Source organism: Enhydra lutris, unplaced genomic scaffold, assembly GCF_002288905.1.
Source record: "Enhydra lutris kenyoni isolate GAN:26980312 unplaced genomic scaffold, ASM228890v2 scaffoldscaffold65, whole genome shotgun sequence".
NCBI lineage: Eukaryota > Metazoa > Chordata > Mammalia > Carnivora > Mustelidae > Enhydra > Enhydra lutris.
The window spans coordinates 531,177-557,785 of NW_019154149.1; the positions used below are offsets into that span (position 1 = coordinate 531,177).

Genomic DNA, 26,609 nt, shown 5'->3' on the forward strand with positions numbered 1-26,609 from the left:
CCCCTTGTCCTCCATGCTATTTGTTATGCTCCACAAATAAGTGAAACCATAGGATAATTGACTCTCTCTGCTTGACTTATTTCACTCAGCATAATCTCTTCCAGTCCTGTCCATGTTGCTACAAAAGTTGGGTATTCATCCTTTCTGATGGAGGCATAATACTCCATAGTGTATATGGACCACATCTTCCTTATCCATTCGTCCGTTGAAGGGCATCTTGGTTCTTTTTTTTTTTAAATTTATTATTTATTTGACAGAGATCGTAAGTAGGCAGAGAGGCAGGCAGAGAGAGAGGAAGGGAAGCAGGCTCACCACGGAGCAGAGAGCCTGATGTGGGGCTCGATCCCAGGACCCTGGGATCATGACCTGAGCTGAAGGCAGAGGCTTTAACCCACTGAGCCACCCAGGTGCCCCAGGGCATCTCGGTTCTTTCCACAGTTTGGCGACCTTGGTCATTGCTGGTATAAACATTGGGGTACAGATGGCCCTTCTTTTCACTACATCTGTATCTTTGGGGTAAATACCCAGTAGTACAATGGCAGGGTCATAGGGAAGCTCTATTTTTAATTTCTTGAGGAATCTCCACACTGTTCTCCAAAGTGGCTGCACCAACTTGCATTCCCACCAACAGTGTAAGAGGCTTCCCCTTTCTCCACATCCCCTCTAACACATGTTGTTTCCTGTGTTGCTAATTTTGGCCATTCTAAGTGGTGGAAGGTGGTATCTCAATGTGGTTTTAATTTGAATCTCCCTGATGGCTAGTGATGATGAACATTTCTTCATGTGTCTGATAGCCATTTGTATGTCTTCATTGGAGAAGTGTCTGTTCATATCTTCTGCCCATTTTTTGATATGATTATCTGTTTTGTGTGTGTTGAGTTTGAGGAGTTCTTTATAGATCCTGGATATCAACCTTTTGTCTGTAATGTCATTTGCAAATATCTTCTCCCATTCCATGGGTTGCCTCTTTGTTTTCTTGACTGTTTCCTTTGCTGAGCAGAAGCTTTTGATCCTGATGAAAATTGCTTCATTTTTTAATAATTCCTTCTACTGTGATGGTCATAGTTTTGATTTGTTCCCTAACAACATTTTTTATACATTTTTTTTCCTTTTCTTCTTTGTTTTTCTCTTGGTATTTTTGCATAGCTCTTACAGTGGTTCCTTTTTTATTATTACTACCTTTTCTAGTGACAAAAGTTCCTCCTGGACAAGAGTTGTTTGTAGGATGTTTCTGTGGCAGTGGAGGCTGTGGCTCCATCCCAGACAAGCAAGAGTTCTCTTCTCAACACCCATGTGTACGTTCAAGGCCTTTGGCCTTTATTTCTGTCTTATCAAGAGACATCAGGCCTACAGGCTGCTCATAAAGCAGCATCTCAATCTGCCACGTTGCCTCAGTAGCAAGGTGTTTTCCACAAATGTGGATTAATTATGTCACTCCTCATTCAATACTGCCTTTCCCACTTCTTAAGATCTGTATGTTCCAGACTAAGTCCAAAGAATCTCCAGTTACAAAACTCCACGCTCAGCCCCCCTTATTCCCATATTGGTTTTGCTTTTCATGGTGTGTCACTTACTCTTTTTAAAAAAAAATTATTTATTTATCCCAGGGCAAGAGAGCACAGCAGGGGGAGGGGCAGAGGGAGAGGGAGACAAGCAGACTCCCTACTGAGCAGGGAGCCCAATGTGGATCTCCATCCCAGGATCCCGAGATCATGACCTGAGCCAAAGTCAAGTGTTGGATGCTTAACCTACTGAGCCTCCCAGGTGCCCCTGTGTTACTTATCCTAAAAGCAGTGAATCATCAGCTGTGCTCTAGAGCCATGACCATGGGAACCATCCTTTGGATTCTTCCCTGTATGACCTTCACAGAATAAATTGTGATTTAGGCTTATGTATGTCTTCTGGTTAGACCAGTTGTGCAGTTCACATTTCTTTTTCTCATTCCCCATGATGCTTTTGTCAATTAACAGGAGAAGGTGTGAGCTTTGTTCTATTCTTTCATTTCAAAACTGGAAGATGCCTACCAAAAGGACTCTGGGAGGCTTCACTCTAAATGTATTTTCCAGAGACACTTGTCTTACCTCTATACAGATGCAAGTGCAACGGCCAACCTCCTGGCATTACATTTTTTTTTTTTCCAATCCAATCCCACTAGCACAGCTGGGACAATGAGGTTGGTTCTCAAACAACAGTTGGAAGCTATTAGTTCTTTCAGATAAGCCTAGCCTGCTTTTTGGCAAACCAATACACTATTTCATTACCCTCTCTGTACACCCAAGATACAGAAAGCAGGTGTAAATTCTACACATGGCTTAAATTCTCACCTGTTTTCATTCAGTTCAGTAGAAAATAATAAATCACCATATTCACAGAAGGAAACAGGTTGTCAGAAAACAGACTTCTTTTTATATAGCACACCTACAGAATTCAGGGACTCATATATTGACTTGGTGACTTTAAAGGGGCTACTCTTGCTCACTCCCTGGACAGCTAAATGCTGAGTTGCTAAGTTACTGGTATTTGACATCATCTCTTCCCTGACATGTCCCACGTTTGACAGGTTCCCATGAATCACTGGGCCAGTCACCTCATTACTCACGTTACTCATTCTCCCAATGATGTCTGTATAATCATTTAAAATTCACATCATACACTGGCTGCAAACCCCTAGATTCCACACGAAAATATTTAAACTGCTTGACAGGCTCTAAGTGCATTTGGAAGCATACTGGATGGCTTACCTACATTGTTCACATAATAGTTGTTATAATTAAATTTAGCATCTTTCTTCTGGGTTGGTTTGTGTTTGAGAAAAAAGAGAATGATTACTGGGAGGCAAATAATGGCTAATATCTCTTATGGGCTAATTTGCTCCCATGAATAGCTCACCTCACATATGCATGCTACGTATTAAGTCCATTAGTGCTTTGAATTAGCTTCAGAAAAGGTAATACTCCACATAATTTACCCAGTCAAGGGCATTTTCACCTGCTGACAAATTTACATATTTCCCAATGTCATTAGGTAAGAGCTAGTCATCAGAATAGCAGAGGGTGCAATCAGTAGTTAGTTCATTTATTTGACTCCATCAATGTTAACATTAATTATAGTCTAAATTATATTTAGCAATTGTTGTCTTTCTTGGATGGAACACTACATTACTATTTCAAGAAACTATAATTTTAAAAGTCCACACCAGAATAGGATAGATGCTTTTTGAAACATTCTGGAAGGACTAGTATTTAAGACTGCTATACAGAAAATCGTTTGCATGATTCCAATTTGAACATTATTTATACATTAATTTGACAGGATATAAAATCAATTGCCTAATTATTGGTTAAATTTATCAAAGAAATTCTACTGAAAGGTGCTTGATTATGGTGCATAGTTATGATAATATAATCAAATTTCCTTTCAGAGATAATTGACCAATTTTGTTCTCCGATCCATTTTTTTTCATTCTTAAGATCGGCTTCTTCATTTGTTTCCCCTTTTAAAAGTAAAAAATAGCAAGTACTGTGCACAGTCGTCCTGTAATTATTTGGTAAGATCTCTCCATGCTAAAACTGTACACCCAAACACAGACCTAATATGTGGAATTGCCCTAATTTAGAATGCTGTAAACACAGATCACGCCGTCATCCAAAAGAGGTACCCATGTCGATGTTTACCAACCTGATCCATATGGCAGGGAGAGATCTGTAAGATTATACAGTTTATCAAATCGAGTTCTGTAAATCTTAGCTAGCAAATTCAGCATTCCCCATAAACAGTGAATTACGCTTACAGATGTTAGACTATGAAATTATCAACTACTGAAGGTACTTTGCTAGGAAACACAATCTGTTCAGTATCAGGGCTAAGAGACATGCTCTATCTGCATTTTTGACTCAAGAAAGGACTTAATTGATAGTTTGTTGATATTTTTAAGTAAATTCTTGCAAGGAACAAATAAATCATACCACCGACAAGCAAATAATCACTGAACATCCATCCTCAGCTAGTAGCATTTAGTGCACGCAGCTCTCCTTGGCTGAACTCTTCCAGAAATGATTACTTGAGGACCCATCAAACCCCGTGGAGCTCAGGAGAGAAGCTGTTGCGGCCCATATTATTACATATGAGCAGCTTCAGAGTCCCTCATCTGATAGATGAATTGTAACTGCAGAACACCACCAGAGTTATTGTTAGTTTTCATTTCTGTTTGGACTCGAGGGTAGCTTGAGTTGAAAGAGCAAATGGCGCACTGACCAAAGCAGGTGCACAGGCTGGGACCATCGCTGCCTTGATGTTTATCTTTTTTTTTTTTTTTAAGATTTTATTTATTATTTGACAGAGAGAAAGAGAGAGAGAGAGAGGGAGAGAGAGAGAAAGAGAGGAGATCATAAACAGGCAGAGAGGCAGGCAGAGAGAGAGGGGGAAGCTCTTGCAGGACTTGATCCCAGGACCCTGAGATCATGAACTGAGCTGAAGGCAGAGGCTTAACCCACTGAACCACCCAGGCACCCACCTTGATGTTTCTGATTTGCAAAATGTTAGGCTAGGCAACAATGCACTTGACAAGTAGTGAAGACAAGTGGATCTACACAGCATGTTTTATGGCAGAAGGGCAGTTGGAGGAGAGGTGCTGTGGGCTGGTGGTTTCTGGTCTGTTTGAAAAACTACTTGAAGTTGTTTTGGCATAACTGGATTTGTACGAATCAGGGAGACAACGGCAGCTGGAAGGAATGGTAGCTGGCGCCATCATGATGTTAGTCATAAAGGAGACCGCAGTTGGGGAAGGCAGAATGGACTTGAGTGTGCCAACAAGAGCCGAATGCATAGTGAGGTGTTTGTTTTGCAAAATGGGACTCAAGATGCAGAGTTTTGGGACTGTCACAAGGTGTATGCGACCTAGTGTACATAAGGAACAGGCAGCTCTGGTCCCCAGGTGGAGCATGCCAGTGGATTTCTCAACAGCTGCCCACGCTCCACTCCAACCCTCAGACCCCAGAAAAGATGACAGAGGGATTCCTGAGCTCTTCCAAAAGTAGCATAGAGGGGCACCTGCATGCCTCAGTCAGTTGGGCGTTTGCCTCTTGGTTTCAGCTCAAGTTGTGTTCTCAGGGTCATGAGTTCGAGCCCCAGGTCAGGCTCTGTACTCAGCCTGAGTGGCCTTGAAATTCATCCTCTCCCTCTCTGCCTCCCCTTTCTCGTGTTCTCTCTGTCTCTTTCTAAAATAAATAAATCTGTTTGTAAAAATTAGCCAGTACATCCCCAATTCGGATACTTTCGTCTCTGATCAGAGTATCATCTTGTGGGTAACAACGCTCATGGGCTGAAAATGTGGCACGCATATCCCCAACAGGTAAAATTGGTGGCCAGGTGAACTTGACAATAAACAACTCTGTCCTCTTTATTTTGCCTTGGGCTGTGCTGTCACAGACTCAAGATGTACCCAACCTAGTATTCTCAAGTGTTCTGCCTGGAAGTGGCACATTGCTCTTATTTTTTATCAGTGGCAGTTATGTGCCATTGTTAATATTTTATTATTTGAGGTGATATTTGAATATATTCAGAATGGTAGGAAGAAAGAATTAACTCCTGATGCCTGCTCAAATTCCATTGGTTTGGTGGGATTCTTAGAGTGGTTAGGACTAAGTCAGCCAGCATCTGGGGCAATTTTTTGTTTTGTTTTGTTTTGTTTTTTTAATCCAGAGGGTTGTGAGAGGGTGGTGGCCAGTTTGGAATAGTGTAAAATGGAGACGAAGTTCCTTTTCTGCTTCCACCATAACCTAGCTTCACCCACGCTGCAGGTCATTTATAACCTCTCTGGGCCTTAATTTCCTGAAAAAAATAGGGACCACCCCATGCTTCCTCTTATCAAAATAAGATAATGGGGTTCAAGTGTTTTCAAAGGCAGTCATGTGCCACAGAAAAATAAGGTCACCCTATCAGGTCAAGTTAGCCCTGGAAGACCAGAGGAGGTGGGCTAAGATGGTATGAGAAGTAGGAGCACAAAGAAAGCCAACCGGTTTGAATTGGAACAGCGTTTTGGAAAAGGAGGCAAAAATAAAATGCATTAGGGAAAAGTATTTCCATTGCCTGGGGACTGAGGGGCTGAGAGAGGGGAGAGACCAGTTCTGTTGCAGTTGGTTAATAAAAGAAGTCTGTCCCCAGGGGAGATGAAGTGGGTTTGCATGCTTAGCCTGCTGGGCTGTGGAGGGCAAAAACGGGGTGGGGGGAGATCAGTGAGGTGGGGAAGCTGAGAGAGCAAACAGACTGAGCTCTCCATGTTTCCCGCGCAAACCGTGTGCACACTTTAATGATTCTCTCACTGCAGGTGGGTCGTATGGTGGGAGGGTGAGTTATTACCCCCTGTTTGCTGCACGAAGAAATTGAGAAGCCACACAGAAAGTGAGGGACCCAGGGCTTCCTACTCCAGGGCCAGAACCCCTTCTTCCCCACAGCTACACTTCAATGAGGCAGAATGTGCCCTTGCTCTTGGCTGATCTGAAAAACGCTGAAGGTGTCAGAGAGAGGTGGAGGGAAAAAGGAAGGGTAAAGCCCCCCCCCCTCACACCCACCAGGGAGGAGGCAGATGGGGAGCACAGCCACACAGAGAGCTGTGGAACTATCCGCTGGGCTCCACAGCCCTCAAACAAACACGACCACGAACCTGTTGTGCCACACAATGTGGGCTATACAAATTTAAGAATTACTCATAAAATTTAGGACATAAACTTTGGAATGCTTATTTTTATTCTAAGCATGGGAAATGAGACATGTCATTCTTCAATAAAGGAAAGCCCACTCATTAATGATGCTGTTGAAAAATACCCAGGATTCTATACAATCTATAGCCCTTCAAAAACAAAACAAAACAAAACAAAACAAAAAACATTTCCCTAGATTCTCTTTCAAGAACAGAAGGACTTTTGTTACCTCCTCAAAGGGTGCTATCTTTTACGAGCTTATTAAGGCAACCTGCTTCTTTTCTTTCCGTGTTTAAGTGACATTCTGTTGTTTCTCTAAGTGGCTCCTCTAGCAGACAGGGGCCCCCAGCCTCTGCCAGGTGCTCACCAGGCTCCCCTCACTCGGGCAGTGGGGCAGCGTGGGAGCCCCATATACCCCAGGGCCAGGCCGGTCTTAAGAAGAGATTCCAACTGCGACCAATTAGGTGAACGTTTTGAAATGGGTCCCACATTCTTTGGGAATTAAGAAAAGACCGCTGATTTCATTTGGGAGAGAGGAAGAGATTTCTTGCTGTGTTACCTTTCTTTCAGGAAGGCAGCCAACACACACACAAGCAAGCATTTGGTTTCTCTAGTTGATCTGACCCATCTCCACACAATGGAAGGAACAGGCAGCTGTGGTCCCCAGGTGGAGCATGCCAGTGGATTTCTCAACAGCTGCCCACGCTCCACTCCAACCCTTAGACCCCAGAAAAGATGACAGAGGGATTCCTGAGCTCTTCTTCTGCATGCCTCAGTCAGTTGGGCGTTTGCCTCTTGGTTTCAGCTCAAGTTGTGTTCTCAGGGTCATGAGTTCGAGCCCCAGGTCAGGCTCTGTGCTCAGCCTGAGTGGGCTTGAACTTCTCCCTCTCTGCCTCCCCTCTCTCATGTTCTCTCTGTCTCTTTCTAAAATAAATAAATCTTTTTGTAAAAATTAGCCATTATATCCCCAATTCGGATACTTTTGTCTCTGATCAGAGTATCATCTTGTGGGTAACAACGCTCATGGGCTGAAAATGTGGCACGCATATCCCCAACAGGTAAAATTGGTGGCCAGGTGAACTTGACAATAAACAACTCTGTCCTCTTTATTTTTCTGTTCATATCTTCTGCCCATTTTTTGATATGATTATCTGTTTTGTGTGTGTTGAGTTTGAGGAGTTCTTTATAGATCCTGGATATCAACCTTTTGTCTGTAATGTCATTTGCAAATATCTTCTCCCATTCCATGGGTTGCCTCTTTGTTTTCTTGACTGTTTCCTTTGCTGAGCAGAAGCTTTTGATCCTGATGAAAATTGCTTCATTTTTTAATAATTCCTTCTACTGTGATGGTCATAGTTTTGATTTGTTCCCTAACAACATTTTTTATACATTTTTTTTCCTTTTCTTCTTTGTTTTTCTCTTGGTATTTTTGCATAGCTCTTACAGTGGTTCCTTTTTTATTATTACTACCTTTTCTAGTGACAAAAGTTCCTCCTGGACAAGAGTTGTTTGTAGGATGTTTCTGTGGCAGTGGAGGCTGTGGCTCCATCCCAGACAAGCAAGAGTTCTCTTCTCAACACCCATGTGTACGTTCAAGGCCTTTGGCCTTTATTTCTGTCTTATCAAGAGACATCAGGCCTACAGGCTGCTCATAAAGCAGCATCTCAATCTGCCACGTTGCCTCAGTAGCAAGGTGTTTTCCACAAATGTGGATTAATTATGTCACTCCTCATTCAATACTGCCTTTCCCACTTCTTAAGATCTGTATGTTCCAGACTAAGTCCAAAGAATCTCCAGTTACAAAACTCCACGCTCAGCCCCCCTTATTCCCATATTGGTTTTGCTTTTCATGGTGTGTCACTTACTCTTTTTAAAAAAAAATTATTTATTTATCCCAGGGCAAGAGAGCACAGCAGGGGGAGGGGCAGAGGGAGAGGGAGACAAGCAGACTCCCTACTGAGCAGGGAGCCCAATGTGGATCTCCATCCCAGGATCCCGAGATCATGACCTGAGCCAAAGTCAAGTGTTGGATGCTTAACCTACTGAGCCTCCCAGGTGCCCCTGTGTTACTTATCCTAAAAGCAGTGAATCATCAGCTGTGCTCTAGAGCCATGACCATGGGAACCATCCTTTGGATTCTTCCCTGTATGACCTTCACAGAATAAATTGTGATTTAGGCTTATGTATGTCTTCTGGTTAGACCAGTTGTGCAGTTCACATTTCTTTTTCTCATTCCCCATGATGCTTTTGTCAATTAACAGGAGAAGGTGTGAGCTTTGTTCTATTCTTTCATTTCAAAACTGGAAGATGCCTACCAAAAGGACTCTGGGAGGCTTCACTCTAAATGTATTTTCCAGAGACACTTGTCTTACCTCTATACAGATGCAAGTGCAACGGCCAACCTCCTGGCATTACATTTTTTTTTTTTCCAATCCAATCCCACTAGCACAGCTGGGACAATGAGGTTGGTTCTCAAACAACAGTTGGAAGCTATTAGTTCTTTCAGATAAGCCTAGCCTGCTTTTTGGCAAACCAATACACTATTTCATTACCCTCTCTGTACACCCAAGATACAGAAAGCAGGTGTAAATTCTACACATGGCTTAAATTCTCACCTGTTTTCATTCAGTTCAGTAGAAAATAATAAATCACCATATTCACAGAAGGAAACAGGTTGTCAGAAAACAGACTTCTTTTTATATAGCACACCTACAGAATTCAGGGACTCATATATTGACTTGGTGACTTTAAAGGGGCTACTCTTGCTCACTCCCTGGACAGCTAAATGCTGAGTTGCTAAGTTACTGGTATTTGACATCATCTCTTCCCTGACATGTCCCACGTTTGACAGGTTCCCATGAATCACTGGGCCAGTCACCTCATTACTCACGTTACTCATTCTCCCAATGATGTCTGTATAATCATTTAAAATTCACATCATACACTGGCTGCAAACCCCTAGATTCCACACGAAAATATTTAAACTGCTTGACAGGCTCTAAGTGCATTTGGAAGCATACTGGATGGCTTACCTACATTGTTCACATAATAGTTGTTATAATTAAATTTAGCATCTTTCTTCTGGGTTGGTTTGTGTTTGAGAAAAAAGAGAATGATTACTGGGAGGCAAATAATGGCTAATATCTCTTATGGGCTAATTTGCTCCCATGAATAGCTCACCTCACATATGCATGCTACGTATTAAGTCCATTAGTGCTTTGAATTAGCTTCAGAAAAGGTAATACTCCACATAATTTACCCAGTCAAGGGCATTTTCACCTGCTGACAAATTTACATATTTCCCAATGTCATTAGGTAAGAGCTAGTCATCAGAATAGCAGAGGGTGCAATCAGTAGTTAGTTCATTTATTTGACTCCATCAATGTTAACATTAATTATAGTCTAAATTATATTTAGCAATTGTTGTCTTTCTTGGATGGAACACTACATTACTATTTCAAGAAACTATAATTTTAAAAGTCCACACCAGAATAGGATAGATGCTTTTTGAAACATTCTGGAAGGACTAGTATTTAAGACTGCTATACAGAAAATCGTTTGCATGATTCCAATTTGAACATTATTTATACATTAATTTGACAGGATATAAAATCAATTGCCTAATTATTGGTTAAATTTATCAAAGAAATTCTACTGAAAGGTGCTTGATTATGGTGCATAGTTATGATAATATAATCAAATTTCCTTTCAGAGATAATTGACCAATTTTGTTCTCCGATCCATTTTTTTTCATTCTTAAGATCGGCTTCTTCATTTGTTTCCCCTTTTAAAAGTAAAAAATAGCAAGTACTGTGCACAGTCGTCCTGTAATTATTTGGTAAGATCTCTCCATGCTAAAACTGTACACCCAAACACAGACCTAATATGTGGAATTGCCCTAATTTAGAATGCTGTAAACACAGATCACGCCGTCATCCAAAAGAGGTACCCATGTCGATGTTTACCAACCTGATCCATATGGCAGGGAGAGATCTGTAAGATTATACAGTTTATCAAATCGAGTTCTGTAAATCTTAGCTAGCAAATTCAGCATTCCCCATAAACAGTGAATTACGCTTACAGATGTTAGACTATGAAATTATCAACTACTGAAGGTACTTTGCTAGGAAACACAATCTGTTCAGTATCAGGGCTAAGAGACATGCTCTATCTGCATTTTTGACTCAAGAAAGGACTTAATTGATAGTTTGTTGATATTTTTAAGTAAATTCTTGCAAGGAACAAATAAATCATACCACCGACAAGCAAATAATCACTGAACATCCATCCTCAGCTAGTAGCATTTAGTGCACGCAGCTCTCCTTGGCTGAACTCTTCCAGAAATGATTACTTGAGGACCCATCAAACCCCGTGGAGCTCAGGAGAGAAGCTGTTGCGGCCCATATTATTACATATGAGCAGCTTCAGAGTCCCTCATCTGATAGATGAATTGTAACTGCAGAACACCACCAGAGTTATTGTTAGTTTTCATTTCTGTTTGGACTCGAGGGTAGCTTGAGTTGAAAGAGCAAATGGCGCACTGACCAAAGCAGGTGCACAGGCTGGGACCATCGCTGCCTTGATGTTTATCTTTTTTTTTTTTTTTAAGATTTTATTTATTATTTGACAGAGAGAAAGAGAGAGAGAGAGAGGGAGAGAGAGAGAAAGAGAGGAGATCATAAACAGGCAGAGAGGCAGGCAGAGAGAGAGGGGGAAGCTCTTGCAGGACTTGATCCCAGGACCCTGAGATCATGAACTGAGCTGAAGGCAGAGGCTTAACCCACTGAACCACCCAGGCACCCACCTTGATGTTTCTGATTTGCAAAATGTTAGGCTAGGCAACAATGCACTTGACAAGTAGTGAAGACAAGTGGATCTACACAGCATGTTTTATGGCAGAAGGGCAGTTGGAGGAGAGGTGCTGTGGGCTGGTGGTTTCTGGTCTGTTTGAAAAACTACTTGAAGTTGTTTTGGCATAACTGGATTTGTACGAATCAGGGAGACAACGGCAGCTGGAAGGAATGGTAGCTGGCGCCATCATGATGTTAGTCATAAAGGAGACCGCAGTTGGGGAAGGCAGAATGGACTTGAGTGTGCCAACAAGAGCCGAATGCATAGTGAGGTGTTTGTTTTGCAAAATGGGACTCAAGATGCAGAGTTTTGGGACTGTCACAAGGTGTATGCGACCTAGTGTACATAAGGAACAGGCAGCTCTGGTCCCCAGGTGGAGCATGCCAGTGGATTTCTCAACAGCTGCCCACGCTCCACTCCAACCCTCAGACCCCAGAAAAGATGACAGAGGGATTCCTGAGCTCTTCCAAAAGTAGCATAGAGGGGCACCTGCATGCCTCAGTCAGTTGGGCGTTTGCCTCTTGGTTTCAGCTCAAGTTGTGTTCTCAGGGTCATGAGTTCGAGCCCCAGGTCAGGCTCTGTACTCAGCCTGAGTGGCCTTGAAATTCATCCTCTCCCTCTCTGCCTCCCCTTTCTCGTGTTCTCTCTGTCTCTTTCTAAAATAAATAAATCTGTTTGTAAAAATTAGCCAGTACATCCCCAATTCGGATACTTTCGTCTCTGATCAGAGTATCATCTTGTGGGTAACAACGCTCATGGGCTGAAAATGTGGCACGCATATCCCCAACAGGTAAAATTGGTGGCCAGGTGAACTTGACAATAAACAACTCTGTCCTCTTTATTTTGCCTTGGGCTGTGCTGTCACAGACTCAAGATGTACCCAACCTAGTATTCTCAAGTGTTCTGCCTGGAAGTGGCACATTGCTCTTATTTTTTATCAGTGGCAGTTATGTGCCATTGTTAATATTTTATTATTTGAGGTGATATTTGAATATATTCAGAATGGTAGGAAGAAAGAATTAACTCCTGATGCCTGCTCAAATTCCATTGGTTTGGTGGGATTCTTAGAGTGGTTAGGACTAAGTCAGCCAGCATCTGGGGCAATTTTTTGTTTTGTTTTGTTTTGTTTTTTTAATCCAGAGGGTTGTGAGAGGGTGGTGGCCAGTTTGGAATAGTGTAAAATGGAGACGAAGTTCCTTTTCTGCTTCCACCATAACCTAGCTTCACCCACGCTGCAGGTCATTTATAACCTCTCTGGGCCTTAATTTCCTGAAAAAAATAGGGACCACCCCATGCTTCCTCTTATCAAAATAAGATAATGGGGTTCAAGTGTTTTCAAAGGCAGTCATGTGCCACAGAAAAATAAGGTCACCCTATCAGGTCAAGTTAGCCCTGGAAGACCAGAGGAGGTGGGCTAAGATGGTATGAGAAGTAGGAGCACAAAGAAAGCCAACCGGTTTGAATTGGAACAGCGTTTTGGAAAAGGAGGCAAAAATAAAATGCATTAGGGAAAAGTATTTCCATTGCCTGGGGACTGAGGGGCTGAGAGAGGGGAGAGACCAGTTCTGTTGCAGTTGGTTAATAAAAGAAGTCTGTCCCCAGGGGAGATGAAGTGGGTTTGCATGCTTAGCCTGCTGGGCTGTGGAGGGCAAAAACGGGGTGGGGGGAGATCAGTGAGGTGGGGAAGCTGAGAGAGCAAACAGACTGAGCTCTCCATGTTTCCCGCGCAAACCGTGTGCACACTTTAATGATTCTCTCACTGCAGGTGGGTCGTATGGTGGGAGGGTGAGTTATTACCCCCTGTTTGCTGCACGAAGAAATTGAGAAGCCACACAGAAAGTGAGGGACCCAGGGCTTCCTACTCCAGGGCCAGAACCCCTTCTTCCCCACAGCTACACTTCAATGAGGCAGAATGTGCCCTTGCTCTTGGCTGATCTGAAAAACGCTGAAGGTGTCAGAGAGAGGTGGAGGGAAAAAGGAAGGGTAAAGCCCCCCCCCTCACACCCACCAGGGAGGAGGCAGATGGGGAGCACAGCCACACAGAGAGCTGTGGAACTATCCGCTGGGCTCCACAGCCCTCAAACAAACACGACCACGAACCTGTTGTGCCACACAATGTGGGCTATACAAATTTAAGAATTACTCATAAAATTTAGGACATAAACTTTGGAATGCTTATTTTTATTCTAAGCATGGGAAATGAGACATGTCATTCTTCAATAAAGGAAAGCCCACTCATTAATGATGCTGTTGAAAAATACCCAGGATTCTATACAATCTATAGCCCTTCAAAAACAAAACAAAACAAAACAAAACAAAAAACATTTCCCTAGATTCTCTTTCAAGAACAGAAGGACTTTTGTTACCTCCTCAAAGGGTGCTATCTTTTACGAGCTTATTAAGGCAACCTGCTTCTTTTCTTTCCGTGTTTAAGTGACATTCTGTTGTTTCTCTAAGTGGCTCCTCTAGCAGACAGGGGCCCCCAGCCTCTGCCAGGTGCTCACCAGGCTCCCCTCACTCGGGCAGTGGGGCAGCGTGGGAGCCCCATATACCCCAGGGCCAGGCCGGTCTTAAGAAGAGATTCCAACTGCGACCAATTAGGTGAACGTTTTGAAATGGGTCCCACATTCTTTGGGAATTAAGAAAAGACCGCTGATTTCATTTGGGAGAGAGGAAGAGATTTCTTGCTGTGTTACCTTTCTTTCAGGAAGGCAGCCAACACACACACAAGCAAGCATTTGGTTTCTCTAGTTGATCTGACCCATCTCCACACAATGGAAGGAACAGGCAGCTGTGGTCCCCAGGTGGAGCATGCCAGTGGATTTCTCAACAGCTGCCCACGCTCCACTCCAACCCTTAGACCCCAGAAAAGATGACAGAGGGATTCCTGAGCTCTTCTTCTGCATGCCTCAGTCAGTTGGGCGTTTGCCTCTTGGTTTCAGCTCAAGTTGTGTTCTCAGGGTCATGAGTTCGAGCCCCAGGTCAGGCTCTGTGCTCAGCCTGAGTGGGCTTGAACTTCTCCCTCTCTGCCTCCCCTCTCTCATGTTCTCTCTGTCTCTTTCTAAAATAAATAAATCTTTTTGTAAAAATTAGCCATTATATCCCCAATTCGGATACTTTTGTCTCTGATCAGAGTATCATCTTGTGGGTAACAACGCTCATGGGCTGAAAATGTGGCACGCATATCCCCAACAGGTAAAATTGGTGGCCAGGTGAACTTGACAATAAACAACTCTGTCCTCTTTATTTTTTCCTTGGGCTGTGCTGTCACAGAAGGTAACACAGCACAGGGAGTCTCAGCCAGAAGTGGGGTGAGTTCCTCACATTTGGTAAGTGGGGGGTGGTGGGGGGCAGACTTCTCAATGGCACACAGATTATTCTTTTCCTTAGGCGGCAAGACTGTGTGATTTTTTCATGGCCACACTGATCATCATTTATCATAATAATGAGCATCTCTACCTCTTGGCGGTTTCTAAGGGAATTAGGACAGGTATTAACATCCTGTTTCACAGACAAGGAATGGAGATTCAGAAAGATGGAGTTCTCTGTCCAAACTGCAGAGTGACAAACAGCAGGGCTGGCTCTGGGACTCAGTGCCATGACTCCTGTTCTTCACGTGCCACATTGCCTTGCCTTATGGTGCTAACAGCCAGAGACGGGAGACCCATTTTCCAGGCTAGGCTCTGGTATTGCCTTTGGTTTAAGCACTGCTCTGGGAGAGGTCCCTGACACCTCTTGCCACTCTTACGCACACATTCCCTCCCGTTAGGAACAGGTCCTACAGCTTACCTTCTCTCAAGTCTCTCCTCCTCACTGCCCTCCACCCTCCCACATCTTGCCCCCCCCATCAAAGGCCGCAACCCCCACAACCTTCTTCAGCCCGTGTTGGCAAGGGAGGTAGCAGTGAAGTTGATGCTTGAGATCCCAGAGAGCAGAAAGCCCAAGATTTAGGGTAGGCTGCTTGAAGAGGGGGAGAATACTAACAAAAGAGGGGAGTCTCAAAAGAAAGACCAGGAAAGGTGCAAGGATGAAACAGAAGCGTGGGGAGATGACAAGACTAGCTTGGCCAGGGATGGGGAGAGGACAAGTGAGAAATGAGCCAGGAGGTATAAGCAGAAGGGTCTTGAAGTGGAATGAGAGGATTCCCCACCAGGATACTCCCAGAAACAGCGCAGTAATTACTTGAAACAGCTTAAGCAGATAGATTGCTTCGTTATTAAAAGGCACAGGAATAAAGGTTTAAACTCACCCGCAAGATTTCTTCAACACAGCTTGGATCACTGGGAAGGCTTACCTAAAATAAAATAAACAAACAGAAATTAAGCATCATTTAGCTACTCTCAGAGAAGCTTGTTGTATCATATTTTACACGGTAGGAAAAACTGTAAAGAAAGGAAATAGAGCTATCAATGTGGGGCTTTCCCTGGTAAGTACAAAGCTGAAAGTATCTGCTAGTGGCCAATTTTGTTTTGCCTTAATGAAGCAGGAAGACCATAGTGCAAGGTGCAGAGAGTAGCTTGTTCCAACACCGATTTTCTGTGGGATGCTGGGCTGTCGCCCCCCACCCTCCCCATCACCCAGGCTTTACTTTGCTCATCTACCCAAAGAAGGAGCTCGACTTCCTCATCTTTAAGGCCCATTTGACTCTCTGCCAGAGTTTATTATTCATAATCACAGATTTTAAAAACATGAGGCCTATAGGACATACTTCTATGACTGAATTAAGTTCTTTTTAAATTTAGGAGTCTAACCAGTTGCCTGCAATTTTTATCCAAAACACCAAGGCTCAGACTCCTGTGTAAATTGCAGGCATGCCTTGGCACTGAGAGAGCATCTCACAAACATACAAAGTGAATCCCATGAGTTATCTTTCCCAGCGTGACATCTTCCTGATCAATCAAAATTCAAGCAACTTGCAGAAATGTCCCGAGGACTCACTGCAGGTCTGGCACATGGCTCTATCCTCCAGCGACTCTGTAATCAGTGAAAGCCAGAAGCCAGCACCAAACTAAGGCACCAGCCTGAAGGCAGTGACTGGCGAGGGATGTGGGCATGGAACAACCACCGAAGAAAGGTCTGCCGGGTGTGACATCACCTGTGTGAGTTGCAGGCATCCCCCAAACCTCTCTCTCTCCTTCATACTTTCTCCCTCTCCAGGACTGCAATTTGTCACTTCTGCTTCCCTCCAGTTCTGGCAAGGAGAACATTTGGTCTCCTTAAATCACTGCCTCAGAAGGTGAAATGTCAGTCCTCTAAAGACAGCACAATCACAGAGACTATACATCCCAAATCTCTCACAGGGGCAATTAGGTGATGAGCCCCTCGTACTCCAATAGATTGAAGGATGAACATAACTCTACTTGGGGAAATGGAAAATAGAATATGGCCCCAGTTTCCCTCAAATTTGCAAGAAAACATGTTACAACCATCAGCAAATCTTAATTCAGCATTCAAGTCACTGCTGTAGTGGTATTAATTTCACCTTGCATTTTTTCAGTACCTTTTTCATGTAAAAGTCCCTGCTTCAGAAGCATAAAATCCCTTGTGGGGGAGGCAGGCTGAGGAAGAGTCCCCCATAAAGAAGGGACTACCCAGTATTTGGTACGCTTCCAGTTTACACCTGTTATCCTGGAGTTATTATTGACAGTATCTCCTTTTCCCCCTCACAAATCCCCCTCACAAATGTCCCAGTTTGGATGATAAATTAAATAGTCACTCTTTCCCAGCACAGTAATATTCTAACACTGGGTAGAAAGAACAGTAGAAGGAAAGGCAGGAAAAGAGGGCCAGGCATTACTTTCCAGAGGACCTTAAATGCAGGTCCCCAATAGGGAACTATGGGTATGCTTTGGCCTAGCACAGTACATTTGTTCATTCAACAACTTTTCTGAGGGCTGGGGACTATGCCTCCAGCCTTATGCTAGGCGCGGGTACCATGAAAAGCAAAAGGAGACATAGCTTCCTCCCTCGTGGAGTCTGTACACTCAAGAGAAAGGTAAATAGGAGGAATCACATAGTTCATGTAGGACTGAAACTGTGTGTATCGCTCCCTAAGACCATCCCACAGGCACTAGTTGTGCAAAATTAAAGAGTCCATGTCCAGATAGGTGTGGGAAATACTGCCATCCAACCCCTATGTGGAAATCCACGGTGCGAATTAAAGGCTCCAAGACATCCATCTAACTGTTTAACACATGTTCCCAACTTTCTTGACCACTGAATTCTGGGCTTTTTAGCTTTTGTGATTTTTTCGTTTGTTTGTTTCCCAATCATCAAATACCACCATTCCATGCAGAATGAGTGTTTGTGGAACATACACCGGGAGATGCCGGTCTAACGCCCTGCAGTATTACAGAACTCAACGGATTAGTTTTAACCACAGATACAATCTCATCCCATTGCTCAATGCTCTAGCAACTGTATTTTCCAAGACAATCCTTGAACTTCTAAGAAATAACCTTTGCCAAAGGTCAAAATGATTCTAGCAGAATTAAATCTTCCATATCATTGTTGCATTCTGTCTGTGTGGGCCTCCTGGGCTAAAAATGTATGTCCCGCTCTCAGAAAAAGGTCCTTGCTCTTTTTGTTCCCACACAAAAAACATAATGTTAATTTTCCAACCACAGAGAAAAACATATAAGTAATGTGCAGACACCACAAGAACACTTGCTTCTGGGTGTATAAGGAACTGGGTGGGAGTTCCAGCCCTACCACTCAGAAACAGGACTTGGTAACTTTACCCCTGTGAGTTCCAGTTTTCCCAACTGTAAAATAAAGTAGAATAAAATAAAATCGCCATCATACTAATACCCACTCTTTTCAAATCTCACTGGGTTTCTGTGAGCAGCATATGATATAAGTAATGTAAACGTGCTTTGTACCCCTTGTCCTGTTGTTCTCCTCACTGCTTTATTACTAAGTTGAGTTTTCTCGTCTTTTCCAGGAAAGAACTGACTTACTCTCACCCCCTGCAAATATCATCCCTATACCTGGTATTATAAAGTATCCATTTCCTTATGGGGGAACTGCTGTCAAAATAGAAAGAGTTGTCAACTCTGGGGTTTTGCAGCAAATCTAATAACGACTTCTTGGGGTCAGTAGCACTCAGGTTTGGGAATGACTGCCGACAAGGACACAAGTCTGTGTCCACACCGAGTGTTCAGATTGTTTTTCTTTTTAAGAAATCCCGGAATCCAGCATAGGCGTGGAGTCACTAGTCCTGTAAACTTGTCTAGCCCTGCCCCACAGCTTTTTCCATCGCAAGACAACTACATTTGAGCGGCAAATGCTTCTCCCCCTGCAAGTGCTTTTGAATTAAGCAGCGGAGCATTTCCTCTGCGCCTAGAATAGTGTTAGGCATTGCAGGGGGGCAGTGACACAAACAGCTCTGAGACTTGGCCTCTTTCTCTGGGAGTTAAATGTCTGGATGGGATGGCAAAACAAACAATTAGAGACCCACTGTGACATACATTGTAAGGTAGTCATGACAAGGGTAATAGGATCGTATTTACCGCCCGACCGCCTATTCATCAGTTCTCCCATTTATTTCTTTAGACAACAAATCCTGATTGAGCTCACACTGTGCTCAGGATGGTGCCAAAGGGGAGGGTCTGAAGACACTGAAGACAACATAATTTCTGGCTTTGAGACTCCATGCAAACTGAGAAGACAAACATTTACACGGGAAACAGAAAATACAGAACAGGAGGTCTGATCAGGTGGTGGGGAGAGGGTACCTACCGGGTTCACGGACAGAGTCATGTCTGACAGAAGCTCCCAGCTGCCGAGGTCCCCACTGTAGTCTTCACTCCACATGGGAGTGAGAGACCAAGGATCTGTCATGGCTGAAAAGTGGTGGAGCCACCTGAGGCCACTTCAGTCTCTGAGACCCCCTGTGGAGCTGCACGCCGGGTTGGGGGGATCACTCTGCACACTGAAGACAGCTGCACTGAGGCAGGGGCTCAGCCCCAGAATTTTGCCCAGTGGCACTCCCCCTCCTCTCTTTCTCTCTCTTTCTCTCTCTCTCTCTCTCTCTCACACACACACACACACACACACGCGCGCGCGCACACATGCACACGCTCCTCTCGCAGTACTTCTGGAGTCACTCGGACAGGTGGGAAAGGAGACTAAGAGAACTAGTGGTGACACGGGGATTAGAACTGCTGCCCGCCGAGTTGCCAAGCTGCTGCTTAATTCCCGAGCCACCTTCTCCTCTCTTTCAATCCACCCTTGAGCATTCAGATAGTCCACAAAGCGCAAGTTAACCACTCAGAGCTGCAGCGTCCTTTCCATCCCCCTCTCCGCCCCCTCCTCCCAGAGCAGAGAGCAGGCTGCGTGCAGCAGAGGCAAGCCTGTGCTCTCCCGCCTGGCCCCAGACGACCCTCTTGTGCTGGGCACGGATGTGGTCCTCTGAGGGCCAGGGAAGGCAGGCACACGGCGGGCAGGTGGGGGCGTTGATGGAGAGCCCTCCCGAGTGCCTACCCTCTTGGCATGTGACAGCGCAGCCTGCCACCCCATGTACCCACAGAGAGACCACGCACAGATCATCTGCCTGGTGATAAATACATATCTTAGGAAATAATGAGGGTACCTTTAAATCATCAAATATTCAATTAACTGCAGCAACAATAAATGAATTGCATAGGATGTTTTAATCATTCCAGAATTAATCAGTTTGGAGCATACTTCTTGGCGATTAGGGTAATACAAGATATCAAAAATACCCTGATTGTGGCATTGAGAGACATAAGCAGCAGCTAGCACTAATAGAAAACATGGAGATTAATGTAAAACATTAAAAGAATAATGATCATCACATGGTTAACCAGGGCGGGGGGCAGGGAGAGCTCAGTGCCTGCCTGTCAGTGTATTATTATTAAGGGACTGCAAGAGAAGGGTCATTCTTTTTTTTTTTTCTTTTCCCCTAAAAGCACCCTGAGGTTGTCCCACAATATCTGGCAATCAAAGCCCATGATTCCAGGCATATTCCACCTTGACAAAGACTTCGTAAAGCAAAACTCAAAAATCACAGGTTTAATCGCCAGCAAATGCTTGCGTTCCCCTAACACAGAGTGTCACACTGCTAACACCAAACACCATGCCAACGGCCCAGTCAAACGATATGCATGACTGACATCCATGGCAGCTTCTGAACTAATTCCGTTTGTATTTTCATTAACAAATTGCCACATTTATCCCCATGATTGATTTATGGGACACGGAGTTCCCCTGACGTGGCATTACCAATAGAACGAAAAGTCAGATTATGATATTGGATTACCAAATGAGTTGCCGGCTTTTTAAAATGTTTAATCCTCACGGTCTGTCATTTGTAAAAACAAGGGGCTACTGTAGCCTCTGGAGTTCTGATCTCTCGATCTCCCCACCCGACCCAGGGAGTCCTGCATCTCCAATTTGGAAAACTACAAACCCAGTTCCCATTAGGATCTGTCAGTCCCTTGCTGCCTGCCTCACCTTAACCTGTCCCTATTCTAGTTGGTATTCATGAGGCCCTGATTAAACAGGAACAGTTAATATTACATAAGCTGCCAACAGAAGTCCTCAGGTAATAGGACTTTTTAATCAAAACAAAAAAGATTTCACAACCGTTACATGGTACAGCTAAACAGCTCATCTTCCAGTTTGTTTTTAGAACAGCTGAAAGCCTGGGTGCCCACAGATTGGGAGTTTACTTTCAAATACTGTTTCTGGCCCATTTTTAAGAGAGTCACACGGTCCAAATACCCCATGTAAAATAAGTTAGGAGTCACTGTTCCCTCTAAGACAGAAGAAACAAAATGTAGAGCATAAAGATCAAAGGAATTTAATGTCCTTGCCATTTCGGGCCGGCTTAAAAAAAAAATGACCTTTTACGTAGAATCTTCCATGGGATCAAAACTAAAAAGGCAGTGAGTGCAATTACATTTTATTTATTTTGAGCAAATAAATGAGATAATTTACTATATTTTCTGGGGGCATCAAGAGGTAGTGAAAAGAATACACTCTTTGAAGCTGGACTGACTTGGATTTTAATCCCAGCTTTGATACTTAATTTGTTTTGTGGACTGGGGCAAGGTACTTGAACTTCTCTGTATTTGTTTCCCTGCCTGGCTCTCTGTTTCAGTGTCTATAGGAGGGGAATACAAGGTACACTCCTAGAGTGGTTATGGGGCTGAGATGTACATCGTAAGCTCCCTCCCCGACTTCTATCTCAAGTCGCCTCTAAGACTCGTGGCTAGGCATCGTCACATTGAGACTTAGAATCACTAAGGGCACAGTTTGGTCCCCTTGTAAACTGGCCCCCAAGACATCCCGTGCAGGTAACTAATTATGAAAAGCCCATCCAGGGGCCCAATGTATGACGAGTCTTGGGCTGCTGCTCCATCTGGTGGCTCTCCCTGAAGACGACAAAGGAGGCTGGAGAGGGAACTTGAGGAGGTAAGGCAACAGAGAGACAAGGGGGAGTAGGGGTGGAAGGAGTGGGGGAAGGGCGGATGATGTGCTTCATTATGAGGACATCTTGTCCCTGATTACATTAGGCATGGGCAAGGGCGGGATGCATATGCAGAAAGGCCCATCATCAGCTGAGAGGACCTAATGGCAGATGGAATTTCAAGTGAAGAGTACTTAATTCAGTGAGCTCTGAATAGCCATTAGCTCACTGTTCATTTATTTGGTGTAATAACTAGTTTCTATAGAAGAGTGAGCTATAAATGGGGAGCAGGGTTATGGTCTTAAAGAAAAATGAGGTACACATCTAGAAAGATTGCCCTAAGAAACCAAGAGCCTATCTGGAAGTGCCTGGCCGCCCACCCCTCATTCCTCTGGTCACCCAGGCTGGACAGTGAGGTTATTCCGACTGCTGCTACCGTGTTTCCGCCACCCAGGTGCCCCGGGGCCTGACCCCCTGCTTACACATTCTCAAAGCTTTGTGCATAGATTCCTTAAATGTGCTGCTCACACTTAAGGTATATCCTCCTACTTCTCTTTGCCAGCCTCCCAGTCTGGCCCACCTTGCTTGGCCCTTCCTGCTTGTGCTCCTAGCCTTCTGCTGGCTCTTGGTGCTTGCCCTAAAACCCACGGATCTTCTATCCATGGTCCCTTCCTTTTGACATTTCTAGGCCTGCAACAGACCCCTCAGGGCCTGCGGGATACCCAGTGCTGTCCTGTCTGCGGTGCTAGGGCATTGCAACCAAGAACTGTTTAATATTAAGATCTCGACTCCAGGGGCGCCTGGGTGGCTCAGGGGGTTAAGCCTCTGCCTTCGGCTCAGGTCATGATATCAGGGTCCTGGGATCGAGCCCCGCATCGGGCTCTCTGCTCTGCAGGGAGACTGCTTCCTCCTCTCTCTCTCTCTGCCTGCCTCTCTGCCTACTTGTAATCTCTCTCTGCCAAATAAATAAATAAAAAATCTAAAAAAAAAAATCTCGATTCCATTAAATCCCTTCTTGCTGCACTGCCTGCCATTCATGCTAATGGCTGAATTGTGGGCAGGGCCTAAATCTCTTATGGTAAAAGAGGAAACTGTAAAACTACAGATGGACAAACTGGAGTGATGTCAGGCAGCTTCTGAACTCTGTCAACAGCTGCTGTTAACAAGGCCAACATGCATGATCTAAGCGTGTCAAGGAGTGCTGAGAAGCAAGTTCACTTCTGAATTTTATCATTTAAAGAAGAAATTTAGAGTTTTTAGAGTGTCCATATACTCCTACCCACTCCACAATCACAGCAGATTCTCACAATGTACAGCAGCTAAGCCACTGCAAGGCAGCCATCTCGCTTTCAGCTAACTATGATCTTATAAAGTAGCAGAAGAAAGACAAACTGACGAAAGAGTTTAAGTGTCCAAGTTCTACTACTAATTAGCTGTTTGGTTTGGGACAACTCACTTCCTTACTCTCCAGCCTCCACGACAAAGGCAAGAGAATATATCACAAGTTCCTAATGTTTTGTACCTCACATAGCTTTATAAAAATAATCAGAGATCTACATAAGATAACCAACTTTTTCATTTGCCATGAAGGGCCATAATGAAAACAATATCCAAAAGGTAGGAAGTGTACAATCTCCAAATACATGACAGATTCTTCAAGATCTATGACAGTAAACTTATACCGAATCAAACATACTCACACACACCACTGTTCTTAGAGTTCACATTTTGCCACAGAAAAACCTTCGTCTCAGACACATTGCCAGGTAAGATGATCTCTTGGGTATCTTTTGGATTTTGTAATTTTATTCACCTTCTATTTTATTCTGTTATACTAAATACATTTTATTCTACATTGCAGTAGACTTCTCAACATTCAATTCTCTATCTCCTATCCATGGGCTATTCTCTCCATGGGGCACGAATGTTAACTGTCAAATCCCAGATAGACTTTTATCTTTTCCTGCTGATGCTTTTGAAATGCATGGGAGAGGCAAATTAATTTTTAGACTAATCAATGCCAGAATAATTAAGAAGGCATCCCTTAACACAACAAGTTACACAGAACACACAGCACGCACATCTTGTGGGCCTTACCTGTGAAACTGATCTCCCACCTTAGTCGTCCCAAGATGAACCTGAAGACCATTGACAAAAAACAATCTGCAGTGTCTTTTGCTAAGAGTCCACCTTCCCTACAGCGTAGCATGTGATCTATCACGTGTCATGTATTCCAAATGCAAACATAAGTTCTTAGGAGGGACTTGGGTGGGGGGGCGGGAGGAATATCAGGTAGCACAGTGTCCCAGAAGACTAGAGAAGAAAGTGCTTCAAAGAGAAAGTGGCCATTAAGTAAGATAAGGATGCAGACTTGGCGGCTGAGTTTGGCAAGGTCTAGGTCATGGGCAACCTTGGTCAGAGCTGTTTCAGTGACACACTGTGAGCGTGAAGCTGAACTGGAGTGTGTTGAGGAGGGAGTGGGAGGATGGGAGTATAGAGTGAATAATCGATTCCTCCTGTGAAAGGGAACGGACAAACGGGGGGAGAGGAAGCTGTGATATGGGCCAGGTCAAGGTTTTTTCTTTGTGTGTTTTTTTTTAAGAGGGATGATATTAAGGCATTTTATATACCAGTGGGTGGAGGAGAAAAAAGTGTTGCAAAAGAGAGAGTGGATGGTTATAAAAGCGAAGTCCTTGAGAAGGAGAGAGCACATTGGGACTCAGTTGGAGAGGACAGCCTGAAATAGGAGCATGGACACTTCTGGATGCTGCTTCCATTGTAAGAAGAGGAAAGGCAGAGTGTTTAGATACATAAGCAGTTGGGTTGGAGCAATTAAAGATGGGAAGATGCAGCAGTACTTGTCTGATTGTATCTATTCTACTCCTTGCAGTGGGCGGCAAGGTCATCAGCTAAGAATGGGGGGGTGCCTATTGGGAATGCAAAGAAAAAGGAAAGGCAGGAAATAGTTGTCTTGGAGGACAGGAACGTGGATTTGCTAGGGAAGTCTAACAGAACTATCTGGCAATTGTCAAAGGGAAAGAGAGAAAGAGCTAGCTAGCTACACAGGAAACACAGGAGACACTGTGCATATCTTGAGTATGGAGATAAAGGAAGGAGGAGGCGGGGGAAAGGGGAGAGCTGCAAGCCAAGTAGCTCCAGTGATTTAGGAGGAGGTGACACTCTGCTCCCCACTATTAATACTGTCCTTTCCAACACTGATTAGCTAATTACCCACAGTTCACAGTTCTCCAACTGCTCTAATCTGCGAGAGGCTTCATTCTGCATGAAACGAGCCGAGAGCCCAGGAGCAGGAGTAATGATTTTCTGGGACCCCATAGTGGCGAAGCCCATAATATTACTCAGAAGGCCAGATGAAATTAAGCCCAGGGCCAAATATGGCCACAGTGCTTGAGGATCTCCTCTCGGGGGCTAAATGAATTCAACTCTGTCTGTAGGGAAGCAGAGAACCCGATTAACCCATACCCTCCTGAGAGAGATCATTCTTAGACTACACTGGAAGGGCAAGTTTCCAAACTGTGTAAAGATGGGCTGTTTTAAATATTTTGCATTTAAGTAAATATTTATCACATGATGGTTAGTATGAAATATTTCAAAATGCAATTATCTTTCATAATATACCTGAGACTGACATGTTCTTCAAAAGCATTTATGATTTTTAAAGATATAAGGACTTCCTCACTGGGGCAAAAAAGTGAAGGAGGAGTTCAGGTTTTTCTGGTAGCTTCTGAAGACATTGCCACAGGCCGTCTTATCAGGCCTTCAATTAAGTGTTGTAGCCCCATTTATAAAAGAACCTTTTAAATACCTATCTTTGTCTCATAGTGCTTGACAAACTTGTGCAAAATGAAGGTCTTTCCTTGACATTCACAATCCCTCACCCTAAAGGAGCCACTTCAGTCTTCTAAATACATAGCTAATGATCTAAAATGTCTGCTTCAAAATGAGAAACCCAGATTTCAGTTGGATTTTCTTCTAGCTAAATTTTCCTTAAAGCCATGTAAGCGGAACAGGCTTTGTAAGTTTGCAAGTGGCTCCACTTTCAGACTAACCTCTAATGAACTTGGCGCCTTCTTGACTCTATAAACCCTGCACTTAGGATCACCTTAATTGTCAGCGGATGACACGGTGGTTCCACAGATAAAGTTACAGTTGCTCTTCTCCCACAGTGATGAGCCCAAAGAACAAGCCATGCGCATGGGGACTGAATCCTCTCCAGATCTCCTATTACTTATAACTCTAATTAAAACAATTTTATCTATTAATGCCAAGTGACACTGCTAAATATATTCAAGGAAGTTCACATTTTTTTCTATACTTCTGAAATCTCTTAGATCTGCGCTCACTTACATGTGGTTTCTTTGCTCGCTAAAATGAAACGATAGCTAAGAATAACTCACTTCCATTAGATTTATAAATCTCATTAATTAATTCTACTTCTCCAATGGTGTAGAGACCAAACTCAAATGCAAGATCTAATTAAAGAGAAGTTAAAAAAAATGTTAAGAAACAACACTGAGATTGAAACACAGAAGTAACTGTTTAGCCCCAAATTAACGAGGCGCTATGCTAAGCAAGCATGTCCATTAATCCCTAATGAGGATTTT

At 43.8% G+C, this 26,609-nt stretch overlaps 1 protein-coding gene across 4 annotated transcripts in view; it reads right to left on the minus strand.

The window, feature by feature from the left end:
• Window positions 1-26,609, minus strand: part of LOC111158947 (AF4/FMR2 family member 2) — a 473,976-nt gene that overhangs the window by 165,782 nt on the left and 281,585 nt on the right. For all 4 annotated transcript variants that reach the window (XM_022521292.1, XM_022521290.1, XM_022521291.1 and 1 more), the window contains one exon: window positions 15,799-15,843. In XM_022521292.1, coding sequence (XP_022377000.1) covers window positions 15,799-15,843 — 45 coding nt within the window. The remainder of the gene's footprint in view (window positions 1-15,798; window positions 15,844-26,609) is intronic.